This window comes from Hetaerina americana, unplaced genomic scaffold (assembly GCF_022747635.1).
Source record: "Hetaerina americana unplaced genomic scaffold, ioHetAmer1.1.p SCAF_2, whole genome shotgun sequence".
Lineage (NCBI taxonomy): Eukaryota > Metazoa > Arthropoda > Insecta > Odonata > Calopterygidae > Hetaerina > Hetaerina americana.
In genome coordinates, this window is record NW_027286763.1 from 36,219,560 (window position 1) to 36,236,386 (window position 16,827).

Here is a 16,827-nt window from a genome sequence, read left to right on the forward strand (position 1 = left end):
AGAACCGTATTGTATTTAGCGAAAGAGGCAAAAGGTTGTGAAAAGAATGAGCGAAATGAAGCGCAAATCAATATGAGATTATTGCAATGTTAAAAGAAACGTTTAAATACTATAAACGAAAATGTCCGCCCCCATCACTGAAAGAATTAATTGATTTTTCGAGTAAAGATTCAACAGAAAATTATGTACGTATCCGTGGACGTTGTACTTTGTATTGCAAATGCGATCGAAATTTGGTTTAATTGAGGATTAATGCTTGGATACGATGGAAATAATATTTATGAATCCAATTCCAATGACAGTTCAATTCACTTTACTTACAGGCAACTTCTTGTTTGGGACAGATTAATAATAGCGTTGGTTTAACACCAAGTAGCGAATGGAAAATTTTCCAGTTGGAAGATAAACCAGGTGAATTGCATTGCGTGATTGAGACTAGTGGTTTTCAGTCGAAATTGAAATGAAAAATTATTTTGAAATTTCGCTTCAAATTTCAGGTTTTATTTTTATATCTAATCCTTTCACAAGTATCGGACAAAGATATTGGATATGTCGTTGCGTTAAGCACTACACAAGGAAGCCTAACCGTCTCAATCTTGATGTCCATGGAGATATAAAGGATGGAGATTGGTGGACACAATGCCAAAAGTGAGAATTCATTAACAATAAACTTCTATGTTCAAATCCAGGTGAAAGCTTTATCAATGCCGCTTCTCTTACGCCGACTTTTTTCCACTTTGTTGTCAAGTGATAGGATTTTATAGTCATTCCCGAGTATGCATACCCCAAACCGAAGAATTTATCTCAATACACTTGAGATTCACCATTTGGCAGAATGGAGAAATAACCTTCGGACGGTTTGCGCATTTGAGGATCACATTGGACGTTAAATTGTGAACCACTTCTACGTGACAATGATTACCCCAAATGTAATTCATGTTTAACACCATTTGATTGAGCTTTTTTAAGTTAATCCTATCTATTTTGTTGTCGCGAAAACATCCATATTCATTGGTGTGCTTGCTAGTTTTGATAGTGACTGCGAGGGAATATAATTTTTTGTGACTATTAGTCACTGTGGATAAGAATTGGTTAGTTAACTATATGAACTATAATGAATGATATGGAAGCAACGCGCTTGGAAGCAACATCTTTCGGTGATGGAGAGTTGGACCACAAATATTTAGGTAAATGAAGAGGCGGTAGGGCTATTGAGGAGAAGGTTTAGTATCATAGAATGACTTAAGTGAGAATAAAGTCCAGTTATTATGGTTTATTAATACCTAACATCTGGCTCAATCGCCATAAAATTTATAGTGACGAATGGTAAATGCCAGGAGTAAAGAAAGGTTCCTAAATGTAATTGGACTACATTAGAGATGGCTTAGAAATATTATCAGCTCATAGCAGGGTAATGCAGGTTTGGATTATAATTATAATTCCCTGGTATGAACCGCTTATATTTAAAAGGATTCCCACTATGGACGTAGCATAATGGAAGGACTTGCATTTTCCAATGACCCCTAGAACTGTACATGCAGGGAGGGTCACTTATATGTCAAAAGGAAGGACCGAGATGTAAGGTAGTCCTAGCAGAATCTATTCATTAGTGAAGTAGTTGAATGGTATGGTAACATATAAGCAATGGTGTGTCACATTAAAATACTCTTGAGAAACGAAACAGGAAATCATGAAGTCATTCTTCCCACAACAAAATAAATGGTAATTAACATGGATCTGGAAACTGGTTTTTGAGGTAAGCAAGGTAAGGCTTAGGTATTCAAGACCTTTTAGATGTGAGTATCAAGAAGAATGGAGAAAATAAGCTGACTGGAGAGGGAGACTAATGGAAAATTATTACAATTAGTGGGAAAAGAAAGATAGTTGCTTGAGGAAATCCTTAAAATGTAAAACAAAGTGTGCAGAATAAATATTGAAAGTTCATTAAATGAAGAACAATGTATATTTCCACTGTTCTTTATTTACATACAACTAGTTTCAATACTTAAACGTCATCATCAGCATTGAAACTAGTTGTACGTAAATAAAGAACAGTGGAAATATACATTGTGTTCTTCATTTAGTGAACATGAACTTCCAAAAAGTTGAGCCAGGAACAATTGGATATTGAAAGTTAATCGTATGTGTCATTTTTAATAACAAAATATTTGACAAATATCAAGAATGGTTGAAAATATCTGGAAATTAATGGAAAAAGAACAGTGAAAGTGGGAGAGTTCAATAAAATTAAGTCCAAATCAATAAATGCCAAATTAAGACATTATTTTACCATAGTGAGGCCAGAAGTCCATTATGCAGCTGAATATCTTGGCATTGATAAGAAAGGTGTGGTGAAAGAATAAGAAATTGAATAGAGGGACATATCGATGGAAGTTCGGAGACAATGAAGTATATGGTTGAATCCATGAGCTGTGCCTGAGTATAGAAAAAATATGGATACCATGCAGAAAAAAGAGTTCGACTTTTGGGCACTTTCTAAGAATGAAAGAGAAAATGAATGTGTACGATTAGGAAGTACTTCTCGGATAAAAAGGCAAAGGGTGAATTTGTGTGAATGTGGAAAATTACTTACAAGAAAAGGGAGTTACTAAGGGGAACATGAAGGAGTAAGTGGCAAGCTTCTGAGGTGTGTAAAGCCATGATAGAAGGGAAATTTCTAGGTAAGACAAGGAAATTCTCATGATATTAGAAGAAAATAGTCATTAGGGGCCATCCCACAATATACCTTTTGTAGGTGAAATACCTTAAATGAGAAAAATGAACCTTGTGTTACAAAAAGTAATATCATCACAAATTCCAACTATGTAATCATTCTTTGGGCTAGGCAATAAGGATTTCTACAGATGGAAGAGCTAACTTACTTATGAGTAGAAAGTTTTGTTTCCATTCAATTGAAACTTATAAAATATTTTTAAGTGCCGAATAATGCTAGTATGAGATTTTCCTGTGCTTGAATTCTATCTTTCCCGTTGAAGCTTAATGGAAAAGTGGGTGGGGGTGAAAATGTCTCAAAAGAAGAGTTTACCTAAAAGTAACCCAAGAATGATTGCTGTTTTGAATATAAATAGAATATAGTTATGCCAACAGATAATCCAGCACAGTACCAAACTTAAATGTTCTATCCATCTCCAATTAAATTGTGTCCTAAATAAGTGATATTTCAGCTTTGAATATTTTCTGATAAAGAAAATTGTCACAGTATAGATTGTAATACCTCTTTGGTCTTGAAGCATTCAGCATCATCTACATGTATTTCAGGCAATTTATGGTGCCAACAGCTCTCAAGGCCCCATTCCTCCAGGTATGGAAGTTAAGCTTATTATAGTTATTGGTGAAATTAGGTTCCTACTTAATTGAATTTGCTATAATTATGTGAAATACCAATTCTTGATATGACCCTATAATCATAGAGCTAATAGGTGTACATGTTATTCACCGAGTTAACTTGGCCAGCTTTGTTTATTTTAAGTACATATTTTGCATGTACTTATATAGTAATTAGGGGTAAAGTGAAGCTGAATACTACTTATTGTAGACTGTCCTCAACTTACTTCTCATTTCATAACGTGAGCATTCGATTGTATAACTGTGTGCCTGCTCAATTGAAATTGGACTGTATCCCGAATTTCAGGATTAGGTTATATACCTGGTTACTGGCTAACCCACTTTACTCTATTGATGAATTCTTTTGTGACAGTCTTCATCACATTTAAGAATTTATGTTTAAATATTAAGTAATATTTATATTGACGACATTTAATATGGTTGTACTATTTATCAAAATGAATCAAGTATAATTATTATTATGCATAGCCAGTAACTAAACACATGAGATGAGCAAAGCTGGCCATGTTAGCATATACAGTATTGTATAAAATTTTTTTGTCAATGTTGTATGAAATTGAAATTTATATTTTCCTACTCATTATTTTACATCTCATTTCTTTTTAGATGAGCGTTTACCTAGTTCTTTCTTGAACGGAGATGTAAGGATTAAAGAGATACTTGATATTCGCATTGTTATCATCACATGTTATAACATAATGTGGCAATAATTTTACATGTTCATATTTTTTATCTTGATTTTACATAATAAATCAATTCAGTCATCAGCAATATATCAATTTGTATTTAATGTAAGTGATTGATAAGAAATATGTAGCTAAAAGGAAATCAAGATAATCACTGAAGAACCTAGAACTTACGCGTTTTCTGACACATCACTTTCACTGATTCTTGATCACTAAATCCTTTCTTCTTGTAATCCAAAATATCTCCACTCCTCCTCATCTTTCCTCATTCTCTCAAGATTCACCCTTTCATTATTTACCTATATGAGGTTGCTATTTATATTTTTATCCTAATAATGAAAAGGCAGTAATTTATTGTTGAAAATGGCTTTATTGTTTTTCGAAGTATTCACCATGATAATCAATACACTTTTGCATGCACTCAAACCAATTTTCGTTACAATTTTTCCACTCCTATTGTGGTACCTACAAAACATGATTTTTTAATGCATCAACGACTTCTTCAGGTGCCAAAAAACATTGGCCATGCAATTTTGTGTTGATAAACAGGAATTAAAAGAAGTAATTTGGTACTAAATCAGAGTTGCATGGAGGATGACCTATCAATTCGACGTTTTGGCCAGTCAAATCGGTAGTTTTTTCAGCCAATCTGTGAGAGCTTGCATTGTCATGATGAAGAATGTTCCTTTGTTGCTGCTTCTTTTCCCATATTTTACCGAGCACTTCTGGCAAACAAATGCTCGTGTACCATTCAGAATTCACGGTTCTACGTTGCTCTAACATATGGCTGCCACATGTCCAATTATTCCGAAGAAACAGGCAATCATTTGCTTTGATGTGATTCATGCATGATACACTTTTGTCAGTTATGGCTGGTCTTGGAAAACCCATAGTGTATTGCTGTTTTGTTTCGGGCTCATACGCATAAATCCAAGATTCGTCACCATTGTAGATGTTATATGTTCACAGCTTTTGATGCACCGTGATTGTATTTCTTGAGCATTTCTTTGCACCAATTGACACAAGCATCTTTTTGAGCTTTTGCTAAATTATGAGGGATCCAATGTGAACAAATTTTTTTCACAGCTTAATTTTCATGCAATATCTTATTGATGCTCGTCATACTAATCTCCAAGGATGCCTCAATCTCACGATAAGTCACATGACGATCTTCCTTTACTAGTTCTTGCCCAGCATCAATGTTTTCTGGCACAACTGATTTTGGACAACCTTCACGTCTTATGTAGTTGTGAGCAGCGGCCATGATGAAACTCATTATACCAGCGTTTCACAATAAACAAGGGATGGGGCAACATCGCCAAAAGTGGAAGTAAGTTGATCAATGCATTCCTGTCTTGATAATCCACGTCGAAAATTGTAAAAAATCATCACACAAAAGTGTTCACAAGTTAACTCTCATGTTTTAGCTGAGACAACATTTTTGAGTCACTGTAAACAACAGATGTTATGATCAAATGAGAAATCTGTCAGATGGCGCCTTGAACACTTATTGTTGTCAAGGCTCAAAATATAAATAGCAATCCTCATGTCACCAGGGCTGAAAATATAACATGATTTTATATTCATACTATCATAAATCTTTATGGCATAACCAGGCACTGCAACAATATTTTTTGTCTTAATTTACCTAACTTATACATTTAACTCCAGTATTTGCAGACAAGTTAAAGGCCTCATTGATCTAGTGCTGCTCACAGTATCTTCATTTCAAGGATATTGGTTCACATTCCTGCCATGTGCACATGCCGCTGAAGTACCTGTATTGCATTTAAATCAGGGTTGTCCTCGCAAGTAAATGGTGCCAACTGTGTGCATTAATAAGTGAACTAATTACCTTCTCTTATGGCAAAGATGTTCCTATTCCTGCTCCAGTACTATCAGATCATCATTCTCTGAAAACACCTTTTACAGGATTATGCTTTTACTGATTTATTTTTTGTTACTTTCAGTGATTATGAACAAGGGTCCAAGTTGATGGAAAAGCTTCGATGGGCTACTTTAGGATATCATCATAATTGGGACACAAAGGTAAATTAATGTACAGAGTGCAGCAACATAACTTCCTTTTTTCAAATACAAAACGCTTTCAAACAAAGAAGCTATGTTTCCACATCCTGTATTTTCTCAGTTAAAATTTTTTTTGGGAAAAATTATTTTGTGGTGTTGCATGAGAGCATCCATTTGGCAAAGGAATCTGTTTGGTGGGGGAAGGCCCGTTCTCTATTCATGGAAGATGAATGTTGAGAGGGAAGATTCAGATGTCTCGTCACTCTTGCTATTCTTGTTTGATTTACAAAGTACATGCATGCAGGTAATCTCAAATGGTGGAAAGGGAGGGATGCCTTAGTAGGATCAAGTTTGAATACTTCCACCAGAACAGTTCTATGGTTCATAAAAACATGTAACCCTTCCACCACATCAAGTTACAATAAAGAATATTTTTTACATTGTTAGGTTTCTGGATAAAAATACTTACCCAATAGAAGATGTTATATTCAAATGTGCGGCATCTCTGATCTCATATTACCAGACTTTATTACAAATGATTACGTGGTAGTAGTAGTTTTAGTTAGGCTTGTAACCCTTGTAGAGTTTTATGTTATGATAATAAGTTATTTTGTTTCATGCTAGTCTCTTCTATGCTTTATATCTTGCTATGATATACTTCATTACTGGCATATCCCAATTCAACCTTTTCTTACCTATTTAGTTCATCCCTTTTATGGTTCCTTCCTCTGCACTTTTCGATAAACTATGGTAACTCATGGTATTGCCAATAGAGCTGTTCAATATGCAGTGATCATAAATTTTCAATAAATCATGGCACCTCATGGTATTTCCAATAGAGCTGTTCAATATGGAGTGATCACGAACTTTTTTCACATAGTTTTCGATGCAAAAATTTAATTTTATGTGATTTTGTTATCCTATTTTGTAATTATTTATTAACGAGGGTAAGGTGAAAAGTTCTCCGTCTGACAATGAAAGACTGCATTTTTCAGGTAAAAAATTATTTTATTTTTCTACATAATCTCCCTTGACTTAAACACACTTGGTCTAGCATATCTCTAACATCAGTATTCCTTCCCGGAAGAGAGAGTCTGGAAGGCTGTGAAAATATCCATCTATGGCTCTCTCAACTTCTTCATTGGATGCGAAGGGCTTCCTAGAAGCAAATTTCTTCAAGTTTAGGAACAGATGGATGTCTGTGGGTACTAAATCAGGAGAATAGGGGGATGACCGAGCAAATTGTACCCCAAATCCAGTAGTTTGCCCAACGCCAGCACACTTTTGTGACCGGGTGCGTTGTCCTGGTAAAAGATGATTTTTTTTCTTTTTAAAGCCCGGCCTCTTCTCTAGAATTTTGGCATCCAGCTGGTCAAAAATATTGGTGTAATATTTGCCTATAGTTTTTCTGCCTTCTTCAGGGTCATCAATAAACAGGATCTCTTTCTCATCCTAAAACATACTGGCCATGACCTTTCCGGCAGATGCAATCAACTTTGCTTTCTTTAGCGATAAACCACCAGCTTCCACCCACTGCTTTGACTTCTGTTTTGTTTATGTCATGTAGTGGTGGACCCATGTCTCATCCATGGTGACTAATCACTGCACAAAATCGGTCGGTTCGCTCTTGAATCGGTCCAAACAATGCTGCAAAAATTGCTTGCGCATTTGCTTTTGATTGGCATTCAGCAAATGCAGCACCCACCTTGCGCAGAGCTTTAGCATCCCTTATTTTTTGTGAAAGATGTTTCGCAACCTTTCTTCCCATATCCCCATGGCCTTAGCTATCTCAGTCACCTTCACTCACCTATCATCCAGTATGATATTGTGCACCTTTTTGATGGTTTCTGTTGTGGTTGAGGTTTTTTAGCTGTCCTTCATGTGGATTATCTTCGAGGGATCTGCAACCACGTTTAAATTCAGCTGCCCACTTTTTATTGGTTAACATTGAAGGTGAAAAGTCCCCGTACACTTTTGTCAACTTCAAATGAATTTCCTTAGGGGTTAATCTATTCAAAAGGAAGAATTTATGACCGCACAAAATTCAAGTTTTTCCCTTTTAATAAAGAACACGAAAGACGCTTACTGCAACAATACGTGTAAACAAATTACTTGAGAGAACAAGTTGAAACTTGTCTCACAAACTAATAACATGTGGACCCAGGCAGGAATCATAAATTCTCACTGATTGGAGCGCCTTCTCTATGTCAGGCTGAGAAATTTTCACCTTACTCTAATATGTACAAGTTTAATTAACTTGACTCCAGTACTGCATTCATGGCAGCCATTACAAGTTTAAATATGTTCAGTTTGCTAATGGCAAAAATGGAGGTGGCATGCGACTAACAATGTGTTGCATTGAAATTTCTATGTAAACCAATCGTCATCCAAGGCATATGTTTTTTCATAATCAATATTCAAATAGATTGCTAAGATGCCATGACAGTAACTTTTTACAGAGTTATCTGCTAATGCGCATTACAATGCAACCCATTCAAAGTGTAAAAATCATTTGCCTTGACCGGGATTCGAGCCTGGATACCTCAATGTCCAGCCAAGTGTTGAAGCCAGTTAAGCTACTGAACTCTGAGCAGTTAAGCTCTTATGCTCCAAAGTTTTAGGGCCTTTAAGGAAACAAGATGTTTTGATGAAATAGCATACTTGCAATGCAATGCCACAAGTATTTCTAGTTGTGCGCATTCCACCATAGTCAACGAGGTTAAAGTCAATGGTTGAACACTAAGGTGTTTACCTCTGACAAATTCAAAGAAACTGTGAGAGATGCCACGGCAGTAACTTTTGACAGAGTCATCTGGAAATGTGCATTACAATGCGACAATTTCAAAGTGTAAAATGTGTGCCCTTTCATAGTGTAAGTTCACTGGTTAAAGCACTCGGCTGAACATCGAGGGATCCAGGTTTAAATCCCAGTCAAGTCATTTGATTCTTACACTTTGAAATTGTTGCATTGCAATGTGCATTAGCAGATGATTCCATTAAAATTTACTATTGTGGCATCTTCCACAGTTTCTTTGAATTTGTCAGAAGTAAAACACACTAGTGTTTTAAAATTGGCTTCAACTCATGGACTGTAATACAACGTGCATGACTACGAATACTTGTGACATTGTATGTATGGTATTTTTTCACATGTTTACCTGTAAACCCCCTGAAATTTTGGAGCATTTGAGGATGCCTCAGTAGCTTTACTGACCAAAGCTATTGGCTGGATATAAAGAGCTGGTTCGAATCCCAGTCAAGGTGAATGATTTTAACACTTTGTAATTGTTGCATCATGATTAACATCCTATTAGCACAGCTAGAGGAAATAATTTCAAAGAAATGTGGACCCAGAGCTCCATTATGGAAGCAAACATTGTCAGCTGCCATTGTGAGAAAAGAATATAGAGTTGTGTTATGAGTACTATCTGTAATATTGAGACCTTATTGAGTATTCTGATACTGCTAAATCCTGGAAAACATGACATTCACATGCAGATTTATTCGCAACTGTAATGATGTTACAGGAAGATGAGGAGTTTCTGTCAAAGGTTATTACTTTGTATAAAACTTGGTTACATTATTTTGATCCTGAGAGTAAACAACAAATCTCTTTGAGGAAACCTGTAGAATCGCCAGCATAAAAAAAATGATCAATGGGAAATTGAAATTCACTCTTCTAGTTAAGGGGCCAGTTCCTTTTCCTGTGCTGCCTATGGTATCTCAGGAATATCTGGTACTCAAAAAATCTCACAGCTTAAATGAAGCTGAGAATCCTTTGAGGTATCACTTGGCATCAAACCCAAGCCTTCACCCCCAATGTTATGTTTCTGAGTATTATAAACCAAGGGTTTGGTATGATGTAGCAAACATCAATAATAATAATTTATCGATTGTGCAGCTGACATTATGTAGAATACCTAATTGAAACAGTGAATTATAAGCAAACAGACATGCAAAAGCACCATCTAATGTCATCTCACATAGATACATGACTTTCGTTAAAAAATTAGGCCTTTTTTATGGTAAATATTCTCATTATTAGTCATAATAGTCTATAGCAAAAAATTATCAACTTTTATCATGAGTAAAACTTTTGGTGGCCATTTTCCATAAATACAATCTGGGTAAAATATTCATAGATTAAACAGAAAAATATTCTTGGTTTAAACTAAACATCAATGTTCTTTTACATTTAACAATGAATGATGATAATCTTTTAGGTGTATAAAGAAAGTGACCGTGATCCATTTCCTGAAGACCTTGCTGCTTTGTCCAAGCAAGTTGCCAGCATAGTGGGATTTCCTCAATTTTCTGCTGAGGCTGCCATTGTTAATTACTATCATATGGACTCAACATTATCCTGCCATACTGACCATTCGGAATTAAATCTTGATGCACCACTTTTGTCTTATAGGTAAGCAGAAGAATTAAGTGAACAAAGGGGATGAGTTAAGTAAGTATGTTTTTGATCTATCAAATAACTATTCGGCCAGTAAATCCAATCCACCTGGAAGTATGCTCAGAGCATTTTAAGGAATAAGCGTATTGCATAAGAGTTTAATTTGGTCCAATAAGTAATACAATTAGACTTACAGTAAAGGATATTTGCTGTTGGTAAAAGTGCTTCAGGTACATATATGTTGTAAAGTGCTCCTGTTTCATCTGCATTTTATGCTACAATGTGCAACGATGTGGAGCATTTAATTTATTACACTTATTATCATGATGCTTTTATTTTTTTAATCTTTAATTTTCATATATACCCTGTAATGACAGAATGTTGCATATGTATATCAGAGGCATTATACTGCATACCCTCAGCTTCTGCAGAAGCACTGCAGTTTTGCTCTTTCTTTACTTTTCTGAAAACCGACTGGACATTCACTAGCAGCCTTTCAATTGGATGACATATGATGAAATTGTCATTTCAAAGTAGAAAACAATGAATAATGTTGTGATGGATGAACACAAAGCATGAAAATAATTTAATTTAAATGTCATTTAAATTAAACTTCATTTCAAAATATAGAAACCATCATGTATAGTTATTTGTTCATTCAGGTTGAAGGCAGGTAATAAGTTGATAAATTGTTGTAAGTTGATTATAAAATTATTGCATTGGTCTAAGATAATAGCAAACTTGTATAAAGAGTCCATAAACTGTTATCCGGATTGAAAACTTTTATGACATACATCCAAACTGCTCTAATAAGATTGTATGTACATAAAGGGATTGATGCTCCAATAAACTGCCATTAGTAAATGACAGTAAAATCTGTTGTCTGTATTCATCAAAACTTAGAATGCCTAAGGCCAAAATCTCTTCATGATTATTGATTTGGAGAAAATAGCTTCCTTAGGTATGGCAATGAGCACCACTAATTGCACTTCAGCCCATCGCATGACCTTTGGCATTATGGTCTATTACAGTCATTTGGTAGTTTCACCCTCTCTGAGATTCATCCACTCAGAACTTTTCCTTGTAATGCTACAATTTCAGTGTGTGAAAAGCATTCCCCTTGACCAGGATTCAAAACCGAATCCCTCAATGTCAGGCCAAGTGCTATAGCCAGTTAAGCTTCGGTGGCATCCTCTTACAGTCCTAGATTTTGAGGGGGGTTTTGGTTTTTACACTCTGAGTTTGTTGCAATGTAATGCCCATTTAGAGGATGACTCCATTTAAAGTTACTGTTGCAGTATCTCCTGCAGTTTCTTGGAACATTTCCTTGTATTCAACCAGTCTAGTAGAAATTTGTAGTTGAGTGATTGCAGATACAAAGCAGTCCAATATGTACAAAGTTAAAAAACAAAATGAAGAACTATGTAGTAGTGCTCTTGGGTAATTAAATAGAGTTCCTTAAAACCTTTTTGAAAGAGGGAATTGGGGGAGAACAGCAGAGGGAGGTGCCATAAAGAATTACTGACCTTGCCAATTTATATTGGTATTTTTAAAGTTTAAAAATGCATTTGAAAAATTTCAGACTGATGTATTGGGGGATATGTCAGGTAAATATAGTCAGCTAGCTGGAACTCAACACCAAATATATGCTTAGAAAATGCGAAAACAAATTGAAAATATCCATCCTAATTATTTTAGACCTATCCTTTTGAGAAAGAAGCATTATCATTACAAATGGCTTGGAGCCAATTTCACAGTGTTTCAGACCATGTTGCAGGTTTTATCATAGAAACTGCAAAAAACCACAAAGAAGAAGGGAAATTCGTAAACCTCCAAAAAGAAGGAATCACTTTCATAACTATAGTCTCTTTGCTTTGAATGGGTACAAATAAACCAAGGTACACTTTATGCAGGATACTCTAGCAAATGTCCTCATGAGAATTATTCTTACCAATTATGCTACTCTGGAAGCATTAAACAACACACCTGAATTACAGTACTGTTGTTGGAATTATGCATATTTATCAAAAATTAAAAAAAAATTCCATTACTTCTCTAAAACACTATTAAAGCAGTACACTAAACCTTTTTTATCATTAAGGCATTTATTAACAACTTGCTTATGATGCAAAATATTTCATTTGCAGATTTGTGAATCTTCAAGGGCAGTACCTCTGTATGTCACTGCATGCCTTCTGCATTAGCCTAGAATGCATGTAACAATTTTCAGTAATAAGCTGTAAGAGGGTCCTTAATAGTTGGCACGGTAGTTGTTCATTATGGCTGTGATTTTCACCATGATTACATGGCGAAGCCAAAAAATGTCTGAGCATTTTAAAGTTTCATTGTAGTTAAACATCATGGATAGTTTTAATCTATTATGTTGCTTATGGTGTCTGCAGGACAAGTAAAACCTGGAAGGCGTGGAAAAAGTTATCAAATTGTCATAATAAATAATTCATAAATTAACTCATATAACTTAACTTATTGAATAGTTTCATAAGCATAAAGTGGCAGGTAACCACACCTGTTACAACACATGTGCTGCCATAACTTAAACAATGAGATTGAACAGTAATCAGGACATAAAAAAATCACTTATACATGTATGTATACAATATGTCCATTTTCAAAATCACACTAATTAAGTGCCTAAAGTCCTAAAAAGGAGTACAGCTATGTATGTTGATGGTTACTATGTAAGGATTCCTACATAAGTTACCCCTTTTTTCCAAGAGAGACTACTGAAACAAAACCTTGGACTTAGTTAAGGCATGTGAATATAGTGTGACAGATGTTTCTTTTTTCTTTATAAAACTTCATGAGCCAGATGTGGCTGATGATTATTATTCTAAAGTGGCTGATGAATAATCATTGAATAAATGAAAAATGTTCACTGATCTTTCATCCGCTCCTTATTTGGCACTTTGTGTTCAGATCAATGCAGATTTGTCAAAAATGTATTTATCCTGTCGTTGATGAGATTTTTTTGTTGGGCAGTACTTGAAAATTGCTACATATGCATGCATATTTTATGAAGCCACTTCAGATACATGTACAAACCAGTTGGTACCAGGAATAAGGGAATACTATTTTCTTTTAATTTCAGCTTTGGTCAGAGTGCTATTTTCCTCCTGGGTGGCAGGTCTAAAGAAGAGAAGCCTCTTGCAATAAGAATTGACAGTGGAGATATAGTCATTATGTCAGGTGAAAGTCGTCATTATTATCATGGTATACCTTTAATTATGCCGGCAAAACAAAGTTCATGGAACTTGAAGGCCAATGAAGAATTTTCAGATGAATTTTTACGACCCATATCTTTAATGGAAAATCCTGAAATTTTAGATTCTATGCATCAAGAATTGCAAAATGATAAACTATGGGAACCTTTTGAGAAGTATATTTCTACATCTAGAATAAATATGAATGTTCGTCAAGTGTTGCCATTTGGCCAGAGTTCCTTGTAAGGTGAGGGCCTTTTTATAGCTAAGTATTTTAATAAATATGTAAGTATAATTTATGATGAAAATGTATTTAAGTAAATTGGATACAACAGTGCATTGAAGTTTTTTCATTTCATTCTGATTTTGGTATAAACTAGTTTACAGATATACTTACATACAGGTATTGTATACATGAATCCTAGCATGTTTACATATGAATGTATAAAAATATTTTTGTCTCATTCCTCTCATTCAGCATATTGTTTCACTAAATAATGTTTTTTGACAGTTATTTTCTTGTAAAAGCATTCACTACCACAGTTATCCAAAGGATGGTTTGATAAGTGATGGTATAGTTGGATGCATAGCAAATGAATTGTGAAAATAACTTAAAACAACACTTCCTTTCTCCTGCATGTAAAATGTGGAACACAATAAATTTTGAGAGCTTCAGTTTATTTGGACATCTCTGGAGACTTCACATTGATTGGAACCATTTTTCTAACACCTGATATAGGATGTGAAACAGATGTTTCACAGCCAAATGATGGTATTCTCTAAACCCTTGTATGGCAAAATAAATTAACCCTCAATATTTTTGATTAAATTAATTGGCATTGGCCATTAAAATTGCTTTCAAGTTACAGCACATATATATTAATTGTTATTATTCATTGTTTCTCTCAGATTGATATTTCTCATTTTAGTAGCTAGATTATGTTGTTTGCCATCAGCATAATAATAGCCAAAGAAATACTAGGGCAATAATATTATCCATTAGTTATACCGTTATGGTAAAATTGTGGGATAAGGTCAAAATTAGGTCTTAGTATTAATCTAAAAGGATGCAGAGAAATGTTATGTTCATAGATGTGAGAGAGATGATTTATGCTTACAAACCAATTTATGAAAATTAAGTTTTCAAAACAATAAATTACCTTGGAGTTATTGTCACCTCTAACTTTTTATGGAGATCAAAGCGTAACTGTATATCCACCTTCAGAATCTTGACCTCAATAGACAAGTGGTAGGTGAATCTAATGGGGTGAATAACAGAGTAGTATAATTCCATACTAGGTAGCTCACACCTAAAATACCTAGAAAATACTTAGAGGTATCATTACCCATCTGTTACAAAATGTTTGACAAAGTGAATCCAGTTTGAAGAAAATGTGTCAAAAACTTGTTACTAGAAGAAGGCTAGTTATCTTTTTAAATTGGACGCTACACTTCATGAGCACTTATTTGTGATCAGAGTCTGCATCTGCTGCCGGGAAACTGTGAATGGATCACACTTCCTAAATCTGTGGCTAACCATGATACATGTATAATCTAACTGATACCTTACTGGGTCATCTGGAATTTTCCATGTTTACGTATTCCTTTTGTGTTGTCTAAACCAAATGTTAGTGATGACTGACCCCTGTCTCCTGTAGAATTCAATTGCTTACTCCCTGCAGTAATTCCTTGTACTTAAACAGTAGTCTCTGACCTCATTTCTTCCTTTTTTTCAAGAAATTTTCAAGGAAATCTGGCAGATTTTGTTTCATGTATGAATCACATTGAATAGGATGTACATGGATTGGAAAGGTAGCAGCTCAAGATCTTGAAAGATTGGACGGGCAGATGAAATTGGGGATCTAGATGCAATAATGCAAATAGCCTTCTTCTGCATTTTAAATATGACTCGGGAGAAAGGAGATGAGACCCAGAGAATGATACCATATGTGTTATTGAAGTAGATAAGGCCATAGTTAATCATTAATGGTATGTCTTTACTCTCTGTTTTCTTCAAATTTCTTGGGAGGATACATGCTGAACTTAAATTTCCTGAAAGGCAGTTCCCATGGCAAGTTTTCGTCCAAATGAATGCCAAGAAATTTTGTGAATGGGATAAAATCTATATTTTGGCGATTCACTTTTGTTGGAGGACTGGGTTTGCATGGGTTTCAAGAGAATATATTGCCTGGAATTTATCAGTTCCAGATTATTTTCTGTGCACCAATGTATTGCCAGCTGCAATCCTAATGTACTCTTTGAAGTTAATTCATTGAATGAGATTACAGAAACTAATATGTTGGCATCAAAAGCATATAGGATTGGGTTAATCCCACCTACAACTGAGGGCAAATTGTTAATATAAATTAATAAAAGTATTGGACCAAGAATAGAGTCCTGAGGCACTCCTATGGTTGTGTGAATGAATATGTGAATATGGTAGTAGTAGTTTTGAGGGGAGGCGACCGACAGCTAAGGTCATTTGCGCCATAGGGGGATGGATAGGAAAGGATGAAGAGTGGAGAGAAACCCGGCGTCGGCATTAGCCTACTCTTTACGAAAGGCGCCAAGGGGTCCGCAGCTTAACGTCCCATCCGACGGACGGCGTACTCACTCAAAGTGCCCTCCACAAAGCACCTCAAGTAGGGATCGAGATACCTCTGAAAAATATTCAACACCGCCGGGATTTGAACCCGGGCCCTCTGGGTAGGAAGCCAGTACGCTAGCCCCCGCACCATCTCGATCCCCATACGTGAATATATTATATAATATTTCATACTTTCATAATACAGGAAAAGTTCAATGCTGGTTAAATTTAATGTTTAGTTTTCATATTTGATGTATTCAGGCTTAACTAAGTTGTCTTGAAGTACAGGGTTCGTCCGGAAAATAAGTGTACTGAGCTCTGGAAAAAAAATTTATTACACTTTTACATATCTTAAGCTAATATTCCTCAAAATAGGACCCTTGTGAGTCGATACACTTGTTCCAGCGGCGTTCCCATTCCTGGAACGCTCCCGCGAAGGCATCATCGGGAACCTCTCGAAGACACGTCGTCACGGCCTCTTTGACGGCGTCCAAAGTCCCGTATCGCGTTCCTTTCAAACTCCTCTTTATCTTCGGG

General features: G+C 35.4%; 1 protein-coding gene across 1 annotated transcript; it reads left to right on the forward strand.

The window, feature by feature from the left end:
• The first annotated feature begins 14 nt into the window (after positions 1-14).
• AlkB (alpha-ketoglutarate-dependent dioxygenase AlkB) lies at positions 15-14,042 on the forward strand. Its single transcript, XM_071584614.1, has 6 exons — positions 15-185; positions 324-411; positions 498-648; positions 6,023-6,101; positions 10,304-10,497; positions 13,592-14,042. The coding sequence occupies exons 1-6, from the start codon at positions 87-89 to the stop codon at positions 13,947-13,949; spliced, it is 969 nt and encodes a 322-aa protein (XP_071440715.1). The 5' UTR covers positions 15-86; the 3' UTR covers positions 13,950-14,042.
• The last annotated feature ends 2,785 nt before the right edge of the window (positions 14,043-16,827 follow it).

Coding starts and splice junctions, on each gene's coding strand:
- AlkB (XM_071584614.1), top strand. CDS start 87: ATGTTAAAAGAAACGTTTAAATACTATAAACGAAAATGTCCGCCCCCA. Junction 649..6,022: donor TGGTGGACACAATGCCAAAA/GTGAGAATTCAT, acceptor TGTTACTTTCAG/TGATTATGAACAAGGGTCCA. Junction 6,102..10,303: donor ATCATAATTGGGACACAAAG/GTAAATTAATGT, acceptor ATAATCTTTTAG/GTGTATAAAGAAAGTGACCG.